General features: G+C 35.3%; 1 protein-coding gene across 4 annotated transcripts in view; it reads left to right on the top strand.

The window, feature by feature from the left end:
- Positions 1–10,875: 10,875 nt before the first annotated feature.
- Positions 10,876–20,364, top strand: part of LOC149787272 (tRNA-specific adenosine deaminase 1-like) — a 44,905-nt gene continuing 35,416 nt past the window's right edge. The window contains exons 1-2 of one of the 4 annotated variants that reach the window (XM_089977794.1): positions 10,876–10,944; positions 16,383–16,610. In XM_089977794.1, the coding sequence (XP_089833920.1) occupies positions 16,391–16,610 (220 nt within the window). In that variant the 5' untranslated portion in view covers positions 10,876–10,944; positions 16,383–16,390. Of the gene's footprint in view, positions 10,945–11,134; positions 11,285–11,724; positions 11,870–16,382; positions 16,611–20,364 lie in introns of those variants that run through there. The other 3 variants (XM_089977797.1, XM_089977796.1, XM_089977795.1) reach the window with 3 other exon arrangements.

Raw genomic sequence — 20,364 nt, forward strand, 5'->3', positions numbered from 1 at the left:
TGTCTAAGTTCAGTGGGCAAATCATTCCACGTTGCTGGGCCCTGGTATGCAAAAGAACGTTGTCCATATGACTTTGTTTCATAGTGGGAATAATGAGTATACGATTATTAGAAGAGGAGCGTAAGTATCTTGCTGGTGTGTAAAAAAGGGTAAGGTCGGAGAGGTATGTTGGACTAGAGTCCGACAGTGAAACGTAGCACAGAGAACAAATTTTGTGTTTGATTCTGGATCGAATGGATAGCCAGTGTAGGGTACAGAGCAGCGGTGAGGTGTGCTCTGATCGTGGTACTCTAAGTATGATCCGAGCAGCTGTGTGTGTTTTGAACTTTTTGAAGTTTCTGGAGCAGGTATTGAGATGAACCAGACAGAACTGAGTTACAATAGTCCAGCCTTGAAAGTACTAATAAACACACAAATATATATATATATATTCCAGATTTAAAAGTTACGTTATATATCTGGATATCCTCTCAAACATATCTAGACCACATAGATTTTTGGAATTTTCTAGAAAAAGTTTTTTTTAATCTTAGAAAACCAAAGATAGTAAGGTTTTCTTGTATTCTAGGTTGCAGAATAATGTCAACACCTACTCTTCCAAGACTCAAGCAAGAAAGGCTTATATCCTTTCTTGCATGTGACTCCGACAGGCACGATTATTACAACAGAGATCTTAAAACCAAGATCAGTTTGACACTCCATTTTTGTTAACTGACGATAATTTACTTTTTTTATAATATATTTTACATTTGGACAATTGTGATTTGTGCTGAAAACGAAATCCCCATATGAACAAAATTAGTGGAGGAATTTATTTAGGAAGAATTATGTAAACTTTGTAAATGAAATTTTTTAGACCATTGCTCTAGCTTGAACAACTACTGGTTATATCGAACTGTTTAGTGTTACTTGATAAAGCAAATCAGTGTACGAAATAATAAGTTAAATGTGTACCACCATTTTGCATTGCGATGGTTGACAGGCAAAAAACATTATTTAAAGAGTAGCCTAAAAAATGGGCTTTGACAAACAACACGCTGTTAAGTTTGTTAGAGTTCATCCATTGAATGACGGATCAAATAAATATCAGCGATGATACCGTAGAGAAACTTCAACGAGAGATTGCACTCAAAAATAACATTATTAAGCGGCTACAAGCTGAACTTGATGAAAGGGACGCCGAAGAAAACAATCAACGATAATTTAGAAAAGTATCAAAGATGATTTAAATGGATATTGAAGAATTCCGTGGCGAGATTGAAACAGTCCAATGTAACATTGAGGCAGATATTCAAGATCTAACCAACAGAATAGAGAGCTTAGAGTTTATCATCCAGGATCTAATCGAGTTGATCAAAGAGAAACTAAAACTGATATCACCGGAAAGTGCTTCCAACGAATGATTTTTATTGCTGTAATTATTGCAATTGTTATGACAATTGTTGTTGTAATTGCAATTAATATAACAATGCCACGTAAGGTTCTACTTGGCGAAGATGACATTCAAGATATCATCGAAAGCAGAAACAAAATTCCAATCGCTGAAATAGCCAGAAGTACAAAATCAGCTTTGACAGAATCTATCAGATATGGAAGGGAACTAATAAAGAAAATAACGATGAGTGTAAGAAGTGTAAAACGCTTCTTAAAACAATACAAGAACAACTTGAAGAAATCGAAGCCAATGAACGAATATTAAACGCCGTCGATGATCTCATTGAAGAAATACAACGATTGACAGTAGAAAATGAGACATTGCGAAACAAATAATTAACCAGAAGATGATGTTTTGTGTTGATATTTACGAGCTAATCGTTTTCTGGCTGTAGTGTTTCTGTTGGGTTGCATTGCAAATTTAAGCTTAAATCCGTCCGGAGACTTAGCAACAGCGCTAACTAACCCGTGGGAATCACATTTCATCTTCAACGTCGTTCTAGGTTGAATAGTATTATCTTGTTCTATCGCGGCGACAACCCCGTTAACATCAAAATGAGTCATTATTAATTTGTGGTGTTTCTAATATATCATCAGATTTCTAATACTTTTCTAGATTCACGAGCGATACTAAATCGCCCAGATGGAGCCCTCCGACGATCAAAATAAACCTTCGTTGGACCATCTAAAACACACCCATAAAAAGTCGGGAAGTGGCACTTATCAATGTATATTATATGATTGTGCCACTTCCCGACATTTTGATAGGACTTCAGAAACAGAAATCTGAAGGTTTCTAGTACGTGTTTGTGCTTGAAAGGTTCATTTAAGACATATCATATCTATTAAACCAGCCATTGGCTTTCCAAATATAAAACTTTAACCAGGCACTGGCATCGTCGGTTGCAAGAATATCGTTGCCTCCGATTCCCGAAAATTCTACTATTGTTTTTCGCCAGTCTTCGTTGTAGAAACAGTCAGGTTTTGGTCGCCGTGGATAATATAACGTGTAATTGCCACATTTCTTGTGTTGTCTGGTATGTTTTTCATCAGATCTTACTTCTGCCTCGTAATATCCATAAATCTGTTTAACGCCTTCTTTAACTGATCTCAGTGTTGTTTTTCTCGTTCTTGATCGGATTATTCTGTGTTCGATTAATCTTTGATAATTCGCCGGGGATTTCAATATTATTTCTGCAGCACCGTTAAGGTCTATTGGGGTATGTTCAATGTAACCAACAACCGGTGGAAGATTTCCTTGTGTGATTACCGCGCTGGTATATTCGCGGCGTTGTCTTGGTGAGACTTTCTCGCTTCTGAACTCTTCTTGTTGATATATTTGATCACCGGCGTGATCAGCTATCTTTTCTCTATACTCATGTTCGAATGTTCCAATTCCATCATAAGCGGATTCAATCTCTTCAGGGGTTAGTTTGGTAATATCACACTGATAAACACTGTTTGTGAAATTCGCCTTCTTCTGATATGAATCAACGTCGTAATCTTCAGAATTGTATTTGTAGTATCTTATCGTTGGTTGGCTTGGTGTGTAATTTTCCAAGAGATCATCTAGATCAATCTCTTCATCTTGTTCTGTTTTCTGTGGTGTTGAAATGCTTTGTATAGCGTTTTTCATTTGTTCACCAACAGTTGTTAGCAGCGCTGGACCAACATTGGAATTGTCTTCGTAGACTCCGATTATCTTTGCTAGTTTAGTTTCTTTTTTTTTATCCTTGAAAACATGATAACTATCAGGCGGGGTTTCAACTTGTCGTAACCGGTTCTTCGCATTGCTTCAATGAATCTTGAAGTGAAATATCTTCTGGAGTTGTTGTTTTCAATGGTATCACTAAGATAAGCTTGACCGAAGGCTGAATTTAGTTCAGCAATACTTGGTAGCATTTTTTCCTTTTCAGTGTCAGTAAAATTTCTCTCGTTGTCAGTAATTTTCTGAAAAAGTTTCTCTCGGGAAACAATAAGATTACTTTCTGGATTTGTATTTCGTTTCACCGAGTAGTGAATTTCACGAATATTTCTGAATCGGTGGACTGCTTGTTTGGTCGCTTCAACTGATCCTATTTCGTTGGAAAACACAAACATGGTAGAGAAACTCTCATCGATGATACTAACTCCAGCTTCCAACGTGATATTGTAAATTACAATCCGAACATCTTTGAACGCGTTTGCTGGATCAGAGAAATCAGTGTGTTTGGTAATCCGATCAGTATCAGCATGATACCACTTCACGGGATATCCTCGTCGTTGTGCTTCTTTGGCAAGTTCTTCAACGGAATATTTCCCGTCGATCTTGTTGTGAGTGAAAACTGCAATCTTCGCCGTGGGGTTATCAGCTAAGTATCTCCACATCTTCTCATAGTTGTCTTGGTGGCTGTTTTCCACGATAAGGATTTTTCCAATATCAGGTTTATAATCGTTGATAACAAAGCTTATATTTCGTTGCATCATTCTGAATATTCTAAGATCATCATCGTTGGCACCAGCGTCTAACGCTATTACACGTTTCGTTGATGTTATAATTCCTTCAAAAGCTCCCCATAATTGTCTACTTCGCTTTTTATTTCCGAAGCATTGTCGGAGAATACCATGCCATTCATCAACGATAACAACATCTGGAATTCCTTCAACTCGTTTCAACGAATCAAACTGTACAACTACACGTTGTCTATCGCCGGGTTTGAAAACAATCTTTCCAGGAATCTGCGAGTATAGTTTAGTTTTGTAGTCCGCGGAAGTCTTCGAAGATAATGTTTTTCTGTAGCTGATATACAGCACTGATAACCCCTCAGGAACAGAATCCCATGCTGCTTCTGACTTACCCATACCACAGAATGATCCATCAAGATAATCTTGGAAGCGCAGTTCATCTCGATGGCAACCACGTCCTGAAACACCATTATCATCTACAACATGAACTGGTGGTTCTGTATAAATAATTTCAGGATTTCTTGACGGGAATTCACCAGTGTTATTCTTGCGTCGTAACGACAATAAGTGTTTTATATAATCAGGTTTTCTTTGGTCCGCTGGAAGATTTCTTGCAACCGCGTCAATGTTGGAATCAAATTCTCCTGACAAGTAATTTTTAATTCTTATTTCTAAACTGTCTTTGTCAACAATGATATGTTTTCCAAGTGATCTTCCACAAACAACTTTATAATGATCGTCGTAGTCGTAGATGAGGCAGTTATCACATTTATCATCAACATAACCACCGGCGTAATGATATCCATGTCGTCGCTGACAGATGTTACAGAAATGTCCTGGCACTTTCTGGAATGTCATTATGTTATCAAAAGTACAAACTTGACAAGTAATCTGATCCGGTTGTCCAGTCAGCGCAGTAGATATCGCTGCTAGATCCTTGTTAGAAATGAAAGCGCTTCTAATACTTTCGGAATCTTTGGATTTTCGTACAACGTCTTCACGGTAACAAATCATTGAATCAAGAACAGAAATACCATCTAATGATGTTTTTATCTTACTGTTATCTCGCCTGGATCTTGTCCCCATCAATTTGATTGAATGAATTCCAGCTTGTCCATCGACACCCCAATCAGGTTTATCTGAAATAACATTTTTAATGATTTCCTGATGTTGTGCCCGCGACACAAATTTGTCGTCTGCGGTTACATGAAATCCCTTGTCTGTTTCTGCGATTGTTGTTCTGCTGTTGAACTTCTCCGAGAAATATTTCCTGATTTCATTGATGATAATGCCAGTTTTCGTATCAAGATCAAATAAAAGTTTTCGTTGGCAACAGTCAGGAATGATTTCGTTGACGAATTGTTTTCCTCGATAAAATTCTTCTATATGATCGTAGTTGTTTTCCCAAACATGAAATTCAAACATCGATTGGATAATTGGTTGCCAATGAAAAACCCCGTTTGTTGTCAAATAGTTTATTGCATCAGCTTTTCTTCTGAAAATTCTAAACATCTTTGAGTGATGCAACTTCATTATACTATATACGTTATTTCCATTCTCTAATTACTTTCTACTTTATCAATATTACCAGTAGAAGACCACAGATAGGCGATTCAAGGTTTCTGTGTGAAATGTCGGGAAGTGGCACAATCATATAATATACATTGATAGCTGCCACTTCCCGACTTTTTATTGTTATGTTTTTGGATAGTCCAACGAAGGTTTCTTTCTTCTGTCAGAGGTTCCCTTGTGAACGGTTTAGTATTATCAACAGGCATAGAAAACAATTACAACCAAGCAAGTACCACTTCCCGACTTTTTCATAAGCCCATCAAAATGTCTTTCAAGTCCAGAAAGTCAATCAGTCCCTCATCATCCTCGATACTTCACGTTCCCCAATCTTATTCCAGAATCATTCCCATTCCTGGTCTTAGTTGCTGCACTCCGGATCAGGATCTCGTCACATCCCAATCTCACAGAATCACAATCTAACCTTTCCAAGTCATATTTTTGACCCAGTTTTGTTCTCACTTTCCCTGGTATACTGAGCCAGGATAGAACTTTTCAAAAATGCGAAGCATTTTCCAATCATATTTTTAATACCTGTCATTGGTTTTTAACATCATCTTGTTTTTCCCAATCTTTTTTCATTGCTTCTCCAGATCTCAGATTCCATTTTTGATTCCATTTCCGATCACAATTCGTCAAACCGGTCCCGTTTTGTCATTTCCGGATCAAGTTATTTTTCTCAATTGATTTTCTCAGTTTGTCAAAATAACAGATCATGATTTTTTGCCCCCGTTTGGTTTTCATTAGTGAGCCAGAACGGCTATTCCACTATACTACTGCATGTTACAGTTGTGACGGATAATTTTTAGCACATGTGTGTATCTTTGTGTAATTTGTTGCCATGGAGCTTCCTATTCCAACACGCGACCATCTTATCTAATTGGTGGAAACAGTATACATATCTTCGTTGGGTACAGGAGGATATTCATAACCTTCTCCAATTTGTTCAATCTGATTGAGTAAGGACACAATTCGTCGCTGAATCAGCGGGTATACTGATGTAAAGGCTAGGAGGATAGTGATCCACATAGAGGAGTCCAATACACAATTTTTCTAACTCGAAATTTTAAAGAAGGCATATTCAAAAATAATGGCGCATTTTTCTTTTTAATCTCAACAGAAAACTTAGTATGCTGGATGCAAATCGCTCTGCATATCCGAATAAGATAAACTCCAACTTAGCATTAGATCAAATGAGCTCAAATAAACCATCACGACCAACTCGAGTTTGACCAGACTTTATGATTTTGTAGCCAATAACATGAAATCTTTTAGAGGGTTTGTAAATTTCCTCAGTAGTTTTTGCTTTGTTGCTTTGTTGCAAGAGCATCTAAAATTGTTTCAGGCGCTTACGTTGCTGTTCTTCTGCGTCCTCATAATACCTTTCGTATATCCAATAAAGAACAGTGAGTTCGGATGCCAGTCTTATACTTATGGCACAAAAGCATTTGTTTGATTAGCCTGCTCTTGAACATCCTCTTCACTAATCTCATCAAAAACGTCGCTCGTTTCAGACGCACTTGGTGTGTTATTTTTCTTTTCAGTGTGTACTCTGTCATGCACGTTATTTTAGTTTTATTTGCCTCAGAATTTGACCCAATTTATTTAGCTGTATTTCTAATGTCACTCCCAGATCAACCAATTGAGCAACGTGCTTTCAGTATGTTCCGGAAAATACTTACAACATCTTCTGGACTTCTTTGATAACCTTGTATGATTCATCCAAACGATACAGAGATCTCAGTTTATCCCTCACATTTTTTATATTCCAGTCATTTATTAGGTGTCTGAGACTTCCTTAAATTCTTTCAGTGTACTTTGACAGTCAATGGTCTGGCGAATGCTCAAAACTTGTATATATTGTATAATTCATAATTGCAGTTGAATAGTTTTTAAACATCAAACTTATAAACAAACTTGTTGCAATTAACTAGCCATAAGAAACAGCGTTTATGTTGATAGATGTTCCCTATATAACCATACAATGAATTGTATCTAGCTCTGATGAAGTTCATAAAAATGAAATGGTGATATTGCAACAGCAAATGAAATGTGTGGACGGTTCTTTTTTTAAAAATTGAGTGTACTTGTTGTTTGATAGGGAGCATAAGTTAAGTAACTAAGCCACCCAAATCATATGACATCTTGCAATTATTTGAGCTAATTAAACATCTGTTTCATTGTATTGATGAATGAACAATGTTAATAATTAAACATCTATTTGATTGTATTGATGAGTCAACAATATTAATAAAACATTCATTTGTTTGCATGGATGAGTCAACAATATTAATAATTAAACTTTTATTTGTTTGTATGGATGAGTCAACAATATTAATAATTAAACAATTATTTGATTGTATTGATGAGTCAACAATATTAATAATTAATCATCTATTTTTCATTGTATTGATGAGTCAACAATATTAATAATTAATCATCTATTTCATTGTATTGATGAGTCAACAATATTAATAATTAATCATCTATTTCATTGTATGGATGAGTCAACAATATTAATAATTAATCATATATTTCTTTGTATAGATGAGTCAACAATATTAATAATTAATAATCTATTTCATTGTATTGATGAGTCAACAATATTAATAATTAATCATCTATTTCATTGTATTGATGAGTCAACAATATTAATAATTAATCATCTATTTCATTGTATGGATGAGTCAACAATATTAATAATTAATCATATATTTCTTTGTATAGATGAGTCAACAATATTAATAATTAATCATCTATTTCATTGTATTGATGAGTCAACAATATTAATAATTAATAATCTATTTCATTGTATTGATGAGTCAACAATATTAATAATTACTCATCTATTTCATTGTATTGATGAGTCAACAATATTAATAATTAATCATCTATTTCATTGTATTGATGAATCAACAATATTATCCATATTAATCATCTATTTCATTGTATTGATGAGTCAACAATATTAATAATTAATCATCTATTTCATTGTATTGATGAGTCAACAATATTATCCATATTAATCATCTATTTCATTGTATTGATGAGTCAACACTATTAATAATTAATCATCTATTTCATTGTAACGATGAGACAACAATATTATCCATATTAATATTCGCTTAAACAAAAACTTGATTACCTAATAATTACAAGTGTATTTTGACGGTCACTTTAGTTACTTATTCTTTTCATTTTTTTTATAAACAAATTTAAACTTATTTTGAAGTAACTTAGAGGTGATACATAATTTAGCGATTAAAAGTAATGCTAAAAGAAATGTTTTCCCATGCAATATCTCATAGTAGACTGCAAACATCGTCAATTTCTTTGATGGAATTATGTAATTTTGTCCATATGCTCAGCTTTAGCTGGAATCACAATTTTAGCAACATTATATGCAAAAACTGCAGTTTAGACATGGCAAAATCTTTTGTTATTGTTCATCGTCGGATGATTTTAGAAGAGATGTTCAATTCTCAAAATCAGATTCTATGCAATTATGACTTTTAAATTTGGCATCTTCTTTGACATAGAAAGATTTCATCCCTTAGAGTCTATGGCACTTGTGTACTCTCTGTTATTAAGATAAATTCATGTTTCTAATAATAATTGACTTTTTATAGTTAGCCAGTCAAGACATTGTTAAGGAGCATCATCAAGTTCTGAATCCCGAGAGGAATTGTTTGGTCAAAATTGTTACTTTTCTTTATACAGTTTGACAACTTGGAACACTACATAATCATTTAAATGAAAATTCAATCCTCATTAGTTTTATTTAAATAATTTTCCTAGAATATTTTATGAATTTTCTAACCAATTCTTTGTTAAGACAAAAAGAGAAGGAAAAAAAAGTGTTTAAACAGATGAAAATGAATAACATGTGTAGTTGATTAGATTTAAACAGTAATTGCTTGCAGAAGTCATTGTGGGAAAGCACATACAACTGAACAAGACAAAGAGGATTGGGCAAGCTCATTAACAATAACATTTACTAACATAGTATGGCTGATGTCAATAATGAAGACAATACTAATGAGATCTTAAAAGAAAATTGCACATAAAATCTTGTAATAGTGTCAGACAGTAACATATAAGCATTTACAGCAGAAACATGGTACTGTGTACTTGCAAAACGACAAATAAAAAGGACTAAAATATGAAGATGTCGATATTGATTTAGTGGGAAGATGGTAGATATAGACTATATCTTTTTGGTAGATATACGGAAATATTTCACGAATGAAGTGGAAACATTGTATTGTCATGAGTATAAAAAAAATGTTTCCACTTCATGAGTGAAACAGTTACATGTATATATTCATGAAAAGGTACAACCCCTTTCTGTTGAGATAAACAGCTACATTACTGTATAGATAAAACAAGTTCCTAATTTTACAATAGTTCTAGGACAGCGAAATTTGACAAAATCAGCATTTGCATAGCATGCAACAAATTGTGTATTTTATCGAAATTGCGACTGTATTCGTACGCAAATGAAGATATTTTATAGCTTTGTTAACATTTCATGCGCAGATTGATACTAGTGTAGAAACATCATTGTACGATAGGCCTAATGTAGAAGAATCACAGTACGATAGACCTAATGTAGATACATCACAATACGATCGGCCAATGTATACAGAACAGTACGATAGGCCAATGTATACAGAACAGTACGGTAGGCCTAATGTAGACACAGAACAGTACGGTAGGCCTAGTGTAGACACAGAACAGTACGGTAGGCCTAATGTAGATACAGAACAGCTGTATCCTACAGACTTCGGAGCGTAACATATTCAGATAACAATTGTATGAAACATGTACGCATTTGAGAAAGTTAATTACAGGCATTATTTCGCTTTACACATTTTTAATTTTTTAAACAACAATTAAAATAAACCCGACCTGTGCTCTATTTTATTTAAATTTATATTTCTAGTATATTACACATAGGAGGACACGTAGTCGTGGAGGAGCACCGTATCCAATATCCAAAGTTCGCATGGTTCGATTCCTTAAACGAGATTCTACTGCTAGTTACATTATTTTCTATTATTAAATTGTAAGTTTTAAATTAAATTAATAACATCAAAATAATCATTAAAATATTTATCCATATTTCGAAATAAGGGCCACTAAATAAAATGTACTAACTTATGAATCTCCATTTCGTATAATGATTTGAACCACTGCACAGCAGGTCGGTCAGGTTTAAGTTAAACGTTCTTTGAGTAAATTGCAGAATTGCTTAAAGTAAGTATTCTTTTTTTTTATTTTGATGTCAATTTCTCACCAGAAATCATATTTAGTTTAAATAGTGACGAAAAACGTATTATTATACAATTAATTGATTTCCACTGCGTATTTTATTTCCATTGCGTTTCATTTTTCTATTTCGTATTTTAGTCATACTCGTTTCCATCAATTTCGCCGTACAGAGTCTTGTCCCTTGACAACTCCCAACGTATATTTAAACTTCAATTTTACACGGTATTTCTGCCTTGTTAATGATAATACAAACTATTTAAAAATTTTTAAATATTTATAAGTACCAAAACATTTATGGGAGTGAGCTTAATAGGTTAGAGACTTGTATAAAATTATGAAAAAAGCGAGGAAGATGTTATTGCAATTTGTCACGTATTTGTTCCTTTTACTCGAACAAGCAGGGCGATCATTCTTTCTTTCATCATCTTTATTCTTTTTGCTTTTTTTTCCCCTATTGCGTGTAGCATAAATTAATAACGTGGAAGATAGACTCACACCTATGCAACAGAGGCTCGTTACAAAGAAAATTTAGGAGTATCCGTCAATGAATCGAGGACGGGTGGTAGTCTAACCTGTAACAATATACAGGGGCTCGTTACAAAGAAAATTGGGAGTATGACCCAATGAATGGAGGGATGGGGATGTCTGACCTGTATATTGTTACAGGTTAGACCCGACCCATCGATTCATTGACGGATAATCCCAGTTTTCTTTGTAACGAGACCTAGTGCCCTTGCCTGATGGCACATCATCTTAAGAATGCTCCTAAAACAACTATTTCGACTACAAGAACAGTCTTGAATACTTAATACTGTTTACTTCCTTAAATATTGTCAGCATGTTTTTGTTTTTTGTTTCATTTTTTTGTTGTGGTTAGAGCGTCCGCCTTGGAAGCGGGAGGTCCTGGGTTCGCTCTAACCATATCAGAACTAAATTAAAAGAATGAAAAAAGATGGCAGAAAGGTAGTATGCCCAATTGCTTTTCATTTATATAGATACCCACTCTGGCTTCTATTGAAGTAGCAGAACAAAACTCATCTTGACATCACTTTGTAATTTTATTTGACTTGCTATGCATCTGGGAGCCCTGACTTAGAATGAGATAAGAGGATAGCTCCCTCATGATGCTGGAATTAAGTTCCACATGGTACTGTCCTGGAAAGATACTGCATTTAAAGCAGTCTGTTTTAAAAAAAAATAGTGTTTGAAGTATGGTTATATCCATTTCAGTATCTGGTTATGCACAGCGGTGTGCATTAATTCATACTACCTTACTAATTAATACACAGTGGTATTAAACCATTGATACTTCAAGTATGAAATAATACATACAGCTTTCAGCACACAACAGAACCACACAGATTTCAGCACACAACATAGCATACAGCACACAGCTTTCAGCACACAACATATAGCACACAATTTTCAGAACAGAATAATCGGTACACAACTTATATCACAACATACAGCACCCATGTCACAGCTTACAGTATACAACAAAGCATACAACATATAGCAAACAACAACAAAATCATACAGCTTTCAGCACACAAGATACAGCACACGGCTTTCAGAACAATATAATCAGCACACAGCCTACATCGCACAACATTTAGCACACTATACAGCTTACAGTATACAACGTATTCAGCATACAAAACAAATAGCATACAGCATATAACAGAACACAGCTTATAGCACACAGAATACAGCAACATAGCATACAGCACAGCAATATACAACACACATCATTCAGCACACAGCTGCTAATTTTCTAACATGAAGGATTGCTATAATCATAAAGTCAAAAACAAATTTCTCTGTAAAAATCCCAGCATGCTCTTTGCCATCAAGATGATTTACAAGAGAGTTTGGATTGTACATTAACTCCATGATATTTGGTACAGTCAAACACATAAGGACACATACACATTAACTCCATGATATTTGGTACAGTTCAACACTTCAAACACACATACACGTTAACTCCATGGTTTTGGTACAGTTCAATACTTCAAGCAAAGGTCATGTTAATAAATATGTGAAATCATAAGCTGGGCCTTGATGAATGGAGAAAACTGTAATGTCTTTGTGTGATGGCAAGCTGACCTTGTATCATAGAGAAAACTCTAATGTCTCTGTGTGATGGCAAGCTGACCTTGAAGCATAGAGAAAAATGTATTTCTGCAGATGAAACTCTGTGACCCATTGTTTATCTCACTCTGCTAGTGTGTATAGGACTCCTTCAGGAGCCGAGCACAGTCTGTCGTGGTTTTAACTTGTCTATTAACAACACTGATGTCATCATACAGTTTTGTTGTAAATAGAGTTCTTGCACTAACTTCATCAATTTAGAAATTACACCAGATGGTGGTGTGCTGTATACAGGCAGTATCACTGGGTCATCATGTGTTGGAATAATATACATGTATTTTAAAATGGACAATGGTCACATGGAAATAATCTGAATGGACAGTCGTTAAATAGAAAAATCTGAATGGACAATGATGACATTAAAAATTATCTGAATGGACAATGATGACATGGAAATAATCTGAATGGACAATGATGACATGGAAATATTCTGAATGGACAATGATCACATGGAAATCATCTGAATGGACAATGATGACATAGAAATATTCTGAATGGACAACGGTCACATGGAAATAATCTGGATGGAGAATGGTCACATGGGAATAATCTGAATGGACAATGGTCACATGGAAATAATCAGAATGGACAATGATGACATGGAAATAATCTCAATAGAAAATGATGACATAGAAATAATTTGAATGGACAATGATGAAATTGAAATATTCTGAATGGACAATGGTCACATGGAAATAATCTGAATGGACAATGATGACATGGAAATAATCTGAATGGACATTGATGACATGGAAATAATCTGAATGGACAATGATGACATGGAAATAATCTGAATGGACAATGATGGCATTGAAATAATCTGAATGGACAATGATCACATGGAAATAATCTGAATGGACAGTCATTACATACAAAAAATCTGAATGGACATTGATGGCATTGAAATAATCTGAATGGACAATGATGACATGGAAATAATCTGAATGGACAATGATGACATGGAAATATTCTGAATGGACAATGATGACATGGAAATAATCGGAATGGACAGTCATTACATAAAAATAATCTGAATGGCCAATGATGGCATTGAAATAATCTGAATGGACTATGATGACATGGAAATAATCTGAATGGACAATGCTGACATGGAAATATTCTGAATGGACAATGATGACATGGAAATAATCGGAATGGACAGACATTACATACAAATAATCTGAATGGACAATGATGACATTGAAATAATCTGAATGGACAATGATGACATGGAAATAATCTGAATGGACAATGCTGACATGGAAATATTCTGAATGGACAATGATGACGTGGAAATAATCTGAATGGACAATGATGACATGGAAATAATCTGAATGGACAATGTTCACATGGAAATAATTTGAATGGACAATAATCACATGGAAATAATCTCAGTGGACAATGATGACATGGAAATAATCTGAATATGACAATGATGACATGGAAATATTCTGAATGGACAATGATCACATGGAAATACTCAGAATGGACAATGATCACATGGAAATTTTACTGAATGAACCATGATGACATGGAAGTGTTCTGAATGGACAATGATCACATGGAAATACTCTGAATGGACTGTAATGACATGGAAATTACTGAATGAACCATGATGACATGGAAATGTTCTGATGTTGTTGTTGTTGTTGTTGTGGGGTTTAACGCCATTGTTCAGCACACGATAGGCTATGCATGGCGGCCAGTATTAATGGTGGAGGAAGAACCCAGGAAAACCCTGGGAAGAACCACTGACCCACAAGAAGCTATTGGAAAGCTTTCTCACATACCCACATTGGCCAAATCTTACTTGAACCCACGCAGACAGAGGTGAGATGGCAGTGATCTGTAACTGACAGCGCTTTAGACCACTCGGCCACTTGGGGCCCCGAAATGTTCTGAATGGACTGTAATGACATGGAAATTATCTGAATGGACAATGATGACATAGAAATAATCTGAATGGACAATGATGACATTGAAATAATCTGAATGGACAATGATGGGATGGAAATAATCAGAATGGACAATGATGACATTGAAATAATCTGAATGGACAATGATGACATTGAAATAATCTGAATGGACAATGATGGGATGGAAATAATCAGAATGGACTGTAATGACATGGAAATAATCTGAATGGACAATGATCACATGGAAATAAACTGAATGGACAATGATGGGATGGAAATAATCTGAATGGACAATGATGGGATGGAAATAATCTGAATGGACAATGATGGGATGGAAATAATCTGAATGGACAATGATGGGATGGAAATAATCAGAATGGACAATGATGACATTGAAATAATCTGAATGGACAATGATGGGATGGAAATAATCAGAATGGACTGTAATGACATGGAAATAATCTGAATGGACAATGATCACATGGAAATAAACTGAATGGACAATGATGACATGGCAATACTGGTATTCTGAATGGACCAAGATGACATGGAAAAAATATGAATTGACCATGATGCCATGGAAATAATATTTATTATATAACTAATAAGTGTTCAGCAATTAGTGACTATTATTTTGAAGGATATGTAGGGTTGGACATTCAAACTGAGTTTTTCAGTACGTTTAAAACCTATGGGAAACTTTAATTACCAAATTATATTCATGATACTCTGTCTAGAACTGGCTGAATGTGGTCAGTGGAACTTGAGATTATTTTATTTCCCATATTCTAGAAAACTTGCTTCACCTGATCTTGACGGTTTGCTTGAATGGCCAATTCAGATTAGCATGTTAAGTTGACTGCACTTATCACATGAAGAAGGGAAAAATCATTCATATTAATGCCATTTTTCTTGAATTATTTTAACATTTTGATTTACAATTGAACAAAAGTTAAAGAAAAAAGAAATATAGCAGTCATACCTTGCTTGTATTAAAAACCAGCTAATAATATTGCTTGTAATAAAAATCAGTTTGTAGGATTACTTGTAATAAAAACCATTTAGTAGGATTACTTTTCATAAAGCCAGCCAGTGGTATTACTTGTCATAAAAAAAACAGCCAATAGCATTACAGAGGACAAAGACAAAAGAAACATATATAGATGCAAGGACACTTTGTATGTGTTCAGCATATTTGCCATGTCATAATGCATTCAGCGTGTTGGACTTGGTCCCAAATTGGCTTATTTCCAGTCAGAATTGCACTGCATTCAATCAGCTTATAAAAATCCATCAGGAATGCTCTTTTATTCATATGAGTCTAAAACACCATTACCTTTGTCATTCAGTTATATTTACTTTAGGTAAAAAAGTACTTTACCATTATGAAAGGCTTAATCTAACTATAATTTTTCCAAAGGTGTCTGTAATAAAAATTTTTATTGGTGCTCATTAGTTGGATATTAAAATTTAATATTATGGAGTGAATTGTATGTTAATAATTTTAGTACTTGTGATCAATTGGCTATATTGCTACCATAATACAATGATTTATAAACAAGAATTTTCATCAAGTTAACTATTTTGCAGCTTTCAGGATGTGGAAGAGTGATCCTTGTTTCCCTGACAAGTTGGCCAGAGCCTGCTTTCTTCAGTATGACAGACTGCCCAAGAAAGGAAAGCCCCAAAAGGGCAGAGAATGGACCCTTCTAGCAGGAGTTGTGATCTCTTACCCTGTGGGTGACGAATATCACTTGCAGGTTGTCTCCCTTGGCACTGGCTCTAAATGTATTGGTAAATCCAAGATGAGCAAAACAGGTTGGTGAAATCGAATGTATTGTGAAATTCCAATGCAGCTCTAAATAAAAATCAACTTAGATATCATATTTGTATAAGAATATTGGCTGGTTGGTTGCATTATTTAAAATGGCACTTCAGGTCTTTATTGACAATATCGTGCAGAGAAAAAGGAGTTATCTGCCTTTTCCAAGGACACACTGAGGCAGCCAACCTGGGCAGGCCTGGGTGTGTATCAAACCTTGAAGTCTGGATTATGAGTACTTGTATAGGGAAAAAAAGCTACTGCATACATATATACATGTGATACTTCTAATAGCTTTCAGTGAGATTTTATCTTAATTTCAGGAAGAATTTCCATGTAAAACAAAATATTGATGTTCTTTTTTAACTTAGTGAAGATTTCAAATTTTACTAACTTTCTTTGGGGCCCCGAGTGGCCAAGTGGTCTAAAGCGCTCTTCGTTACGGATCACTGCCATCTCACCTCTGTCTGCGGCGGTTTGAGTCTAGGATTCAGCGAATGTGGGTACGTGAGAAAGCTTGCCAGTAGCTTCTCGTGGGTCGGTGGTTCTTTCCGGAGTTTTCCCGGGTTCTTCCTCCACCGTTAATACTGGCCGCCATGTATAGCCTATCGTGTGCTGAAAAATGGCGTTAAACCCCACAACAACAACAACAACAAATTACTTTCTTTGACCAGAATTCAGAGCTTGGGGTGGTGGACATTCCAGATGATCAGGGAAGTGTCATATATGTACATGTATTAAGAAACTTGTGAAGTTATTTTAGAGTTTATATGTTAGATACCTTGAAAAAAGATGTAAAAATTTACTGGATTTAATACAAGTTGGTGGCAGATGCAGATTGGGTACAGACTGGACAGACTCTGGTTATAGAGAACTTGAATATGATCTGAACTTGGCTTTATTGTGTACAAATTAGCTCTTTTGTGTACAAATTAGCTTTATTGTGTACAAATTGGCTTTATTGTGTACAAATTAGCTTTATTGTGTACAAGTTGGCTTTATTGTGTACAAATTAGCTTTATTGTGTACAAATTAGCTTTATTGTGTACAAATTGGCTTTATTGTGTTCAAATTAGCTTTATTGTGTACAAATTGGCTTTATAGTGTACAAATTAGCTTTATTGTGTACAAATTAGCTTTATTGTGTACAAATTAGCGGGGTTTTTTTTGCTTGTTTATGGTTGATTAAATACACATCAGTGACTTTGACTTTCCCTGGGAGCAGTTAATACTTTCCATTCAGCAAGTTTTTTGTTGAGGCAAATTAGCCATCTTTTTATCTGAGATGAACAATTTCCATTAGCAAGTCATCTTGTTGTGGCAGATTAGCCATCTTACTATCTAGCCCTGTGCTATACAGCTGCCCTGTGCTATACAGCTGCCCCGTGCTATATACAGCTGCCCTGTGCTATACAGCGGCCCTTTTAATAGCTTTGTGATAATGCAATTCTAGATATAATGCAGTAGCACTATAGACCCTGTGACCAAACTGATGAATTTTTTTTTTATATTTAATTTTTCACAACATGGAGGCTCCTTCCTACACTACAACCCACACAGTCTCCACCGTCTTGTTTGCTTTATCTCAAGTGATCTATCCACCAGAAGAAACTACTGGGCTGGGTTGCCAGCCAGGAGAGCCTTGACATCCAAAGTCATTGATGCCAAGTGGAGAATCTTCTGTGATTGGTGCAGTAGGAAACATATTGATCCAAGCTGTTCTGTTGTAACTTCCATGACTGATTTTCTTTTGTTCTTTCAAAAACAAAAGATGTTCAGTATCAAATTTCAAGGGTTTATACAGTTACAATTTTAACACACTTAAATGGTCTTTAACCAAGACCTCCTTTGAATCATTGAGTGACCTTCAACTCAAGACTATGTTTTACTTGTTCTAATGTCTGCAAGAAGATGGAACTTGTTTATTGACACAGGTTGCCTCTGGTTTAATTGAGACTACAAATCCATTTCTGTCTTTGGGATTTTTAGAGTCCATGAGGCTCGAACCATTGCTGCCTCATTGTCCAACCTGAATCACTTCTCCTTGGATTACTTCATGATGGCATAATTTTGGCATTGGTGCATTTCTCCACCTGTTACCTGTGTGGCTGCTCAAGAAGGAGGGACTGAATGTTCAAGGAGTCAGTTGCCTCCCCCAGGAGGGAGATGTTTGTCAATCTTCATGCACAGGGCAGTGTGTGGTCCCTCTGAAGAGAGAGATGGTGTACTGCTTACCTCATGCCCAAGTAGCATGTTGTTCCCTTCCATTATGGAGGTACTGCACCATACACAACAATCATATGAATTTTGTTTTCTCTGGGACCTATTGTTGTGGCACAAAGTATGGCCCAGTGAAACCTCAATATTTTATAACAGACTTCTCCCTGAACAGTGAGTACTTCCCATTTATTCTTGGTAGTGATGGGTAAGTATTGCATAATGAAAACATATTGTATTACATCACAACCAAAATTGTCCATGTCTCTAATGATCCACAAGTATAATTGGTCAGCTGTTGTATTTGGTGACAGTACATTGTACTGTTTAAATTTTCTTTAGGACTATAGTCATTCCAGCTTTTTATCTGCAAACACAATCATGCATAAAGCAAATTTACTGTGGATCATTGTTTATCAAAACTCGGATTGCAGCAGCCCATAGAAAGGGTCAATGGTTATATTTTTTTATGCATTAAGGTTTTGAATTTTATTGCTTTATATTTCTGAATTCCTTGGATGGACTTTGTTCATGCTTGTGGTGAATCATGAAGCTAAGTTCATTCGTTGTCATGCTGGCTCAACTCTGTGACCTTTGCACATCAATATCACAGTCAAAGTAAATTAATATTTATATTTCCAAAACCCCTTAATTGATTTTGTTTATAAATTGAATAACTCATTATGACACAGAGGCAACTCTTTCTGTGACAAGCACGTTTAGCCTTCTGATCTTGGAGTCAATTTCATTTATAGAAAATTTGCAGTCAGGTTATTTTATTTTTTAATTTCATTATATTTCCTATGTTTCTTGACTAGTTTTCTTCATACTTAGGATGAATCATGAATATAAGACTGATATCTTTGACATGCTGGCTCAACTTTTTGACCTTAGGGGTCAGGATCACTCATTTTGTAGCAATGCTTCAATCATGTGCTTGGCATTCGGGCCCTGACCTTTCAGTTTTTTTATGTGTTTCCATTAGAGTGTGCATTTCCATACAGATATAGTAATTATTTCCATTAGTTGTTGTTGTTGTTGTTTTAGGGTTTAACGCCATTTTTCAGCACAAGACAGGCTATACATGGCGGCCAGTATTAATGGTGGAGGAAGAACCAGGGAAACCCCCGGAAAGAACCACCAACCCACAAGAAGCTACCAGCAAGCTTTCTTACATATCCACATTGGCCGAGCCCAAGACTCCAACCTACGCAGACAGCGGTGAGATGGCAGTGATCCGTGACGGAGAGCGCTTTAGACCACTTGGCCACTCAGGGCCCCTATTTCCATTAGAGTGTGGTACAAGTTTACACACAGTTATAGCAGTTGTTTCCATTAGAGTGTGGTACAAGTTTCCACACAGATATAGTAACATTTTTATTAGAGCGTGGTACAAGTTTCCACACAGATATATCAAATTTTGATTTGAGTGTCATCTAAGTTTCCACACAGATATAGTAAATATTTCATTAGAGTGTGGTACAAGTTCCACATAGACATGGCACAGATTTCTATTTATAGAGTGTAAAGATA

The sequence above is a fragment of the Sinohyriopsis cumingii genome, chromosome 12, assembly GCF_028554795.1.
Source record: "Sinohyriopsis cumingii isolate HCF-2022 chromosome 12, ASM2855479v2, whole genome shotgun sequence".
In the NCBI taxonomy this organism is placed as follows: Eukaryota; Metazoa; Mollusca; class Bivalvia; order Unionida; family Unionidae; genus Sinohyriopsis; species Sinohyriopsis cumingii.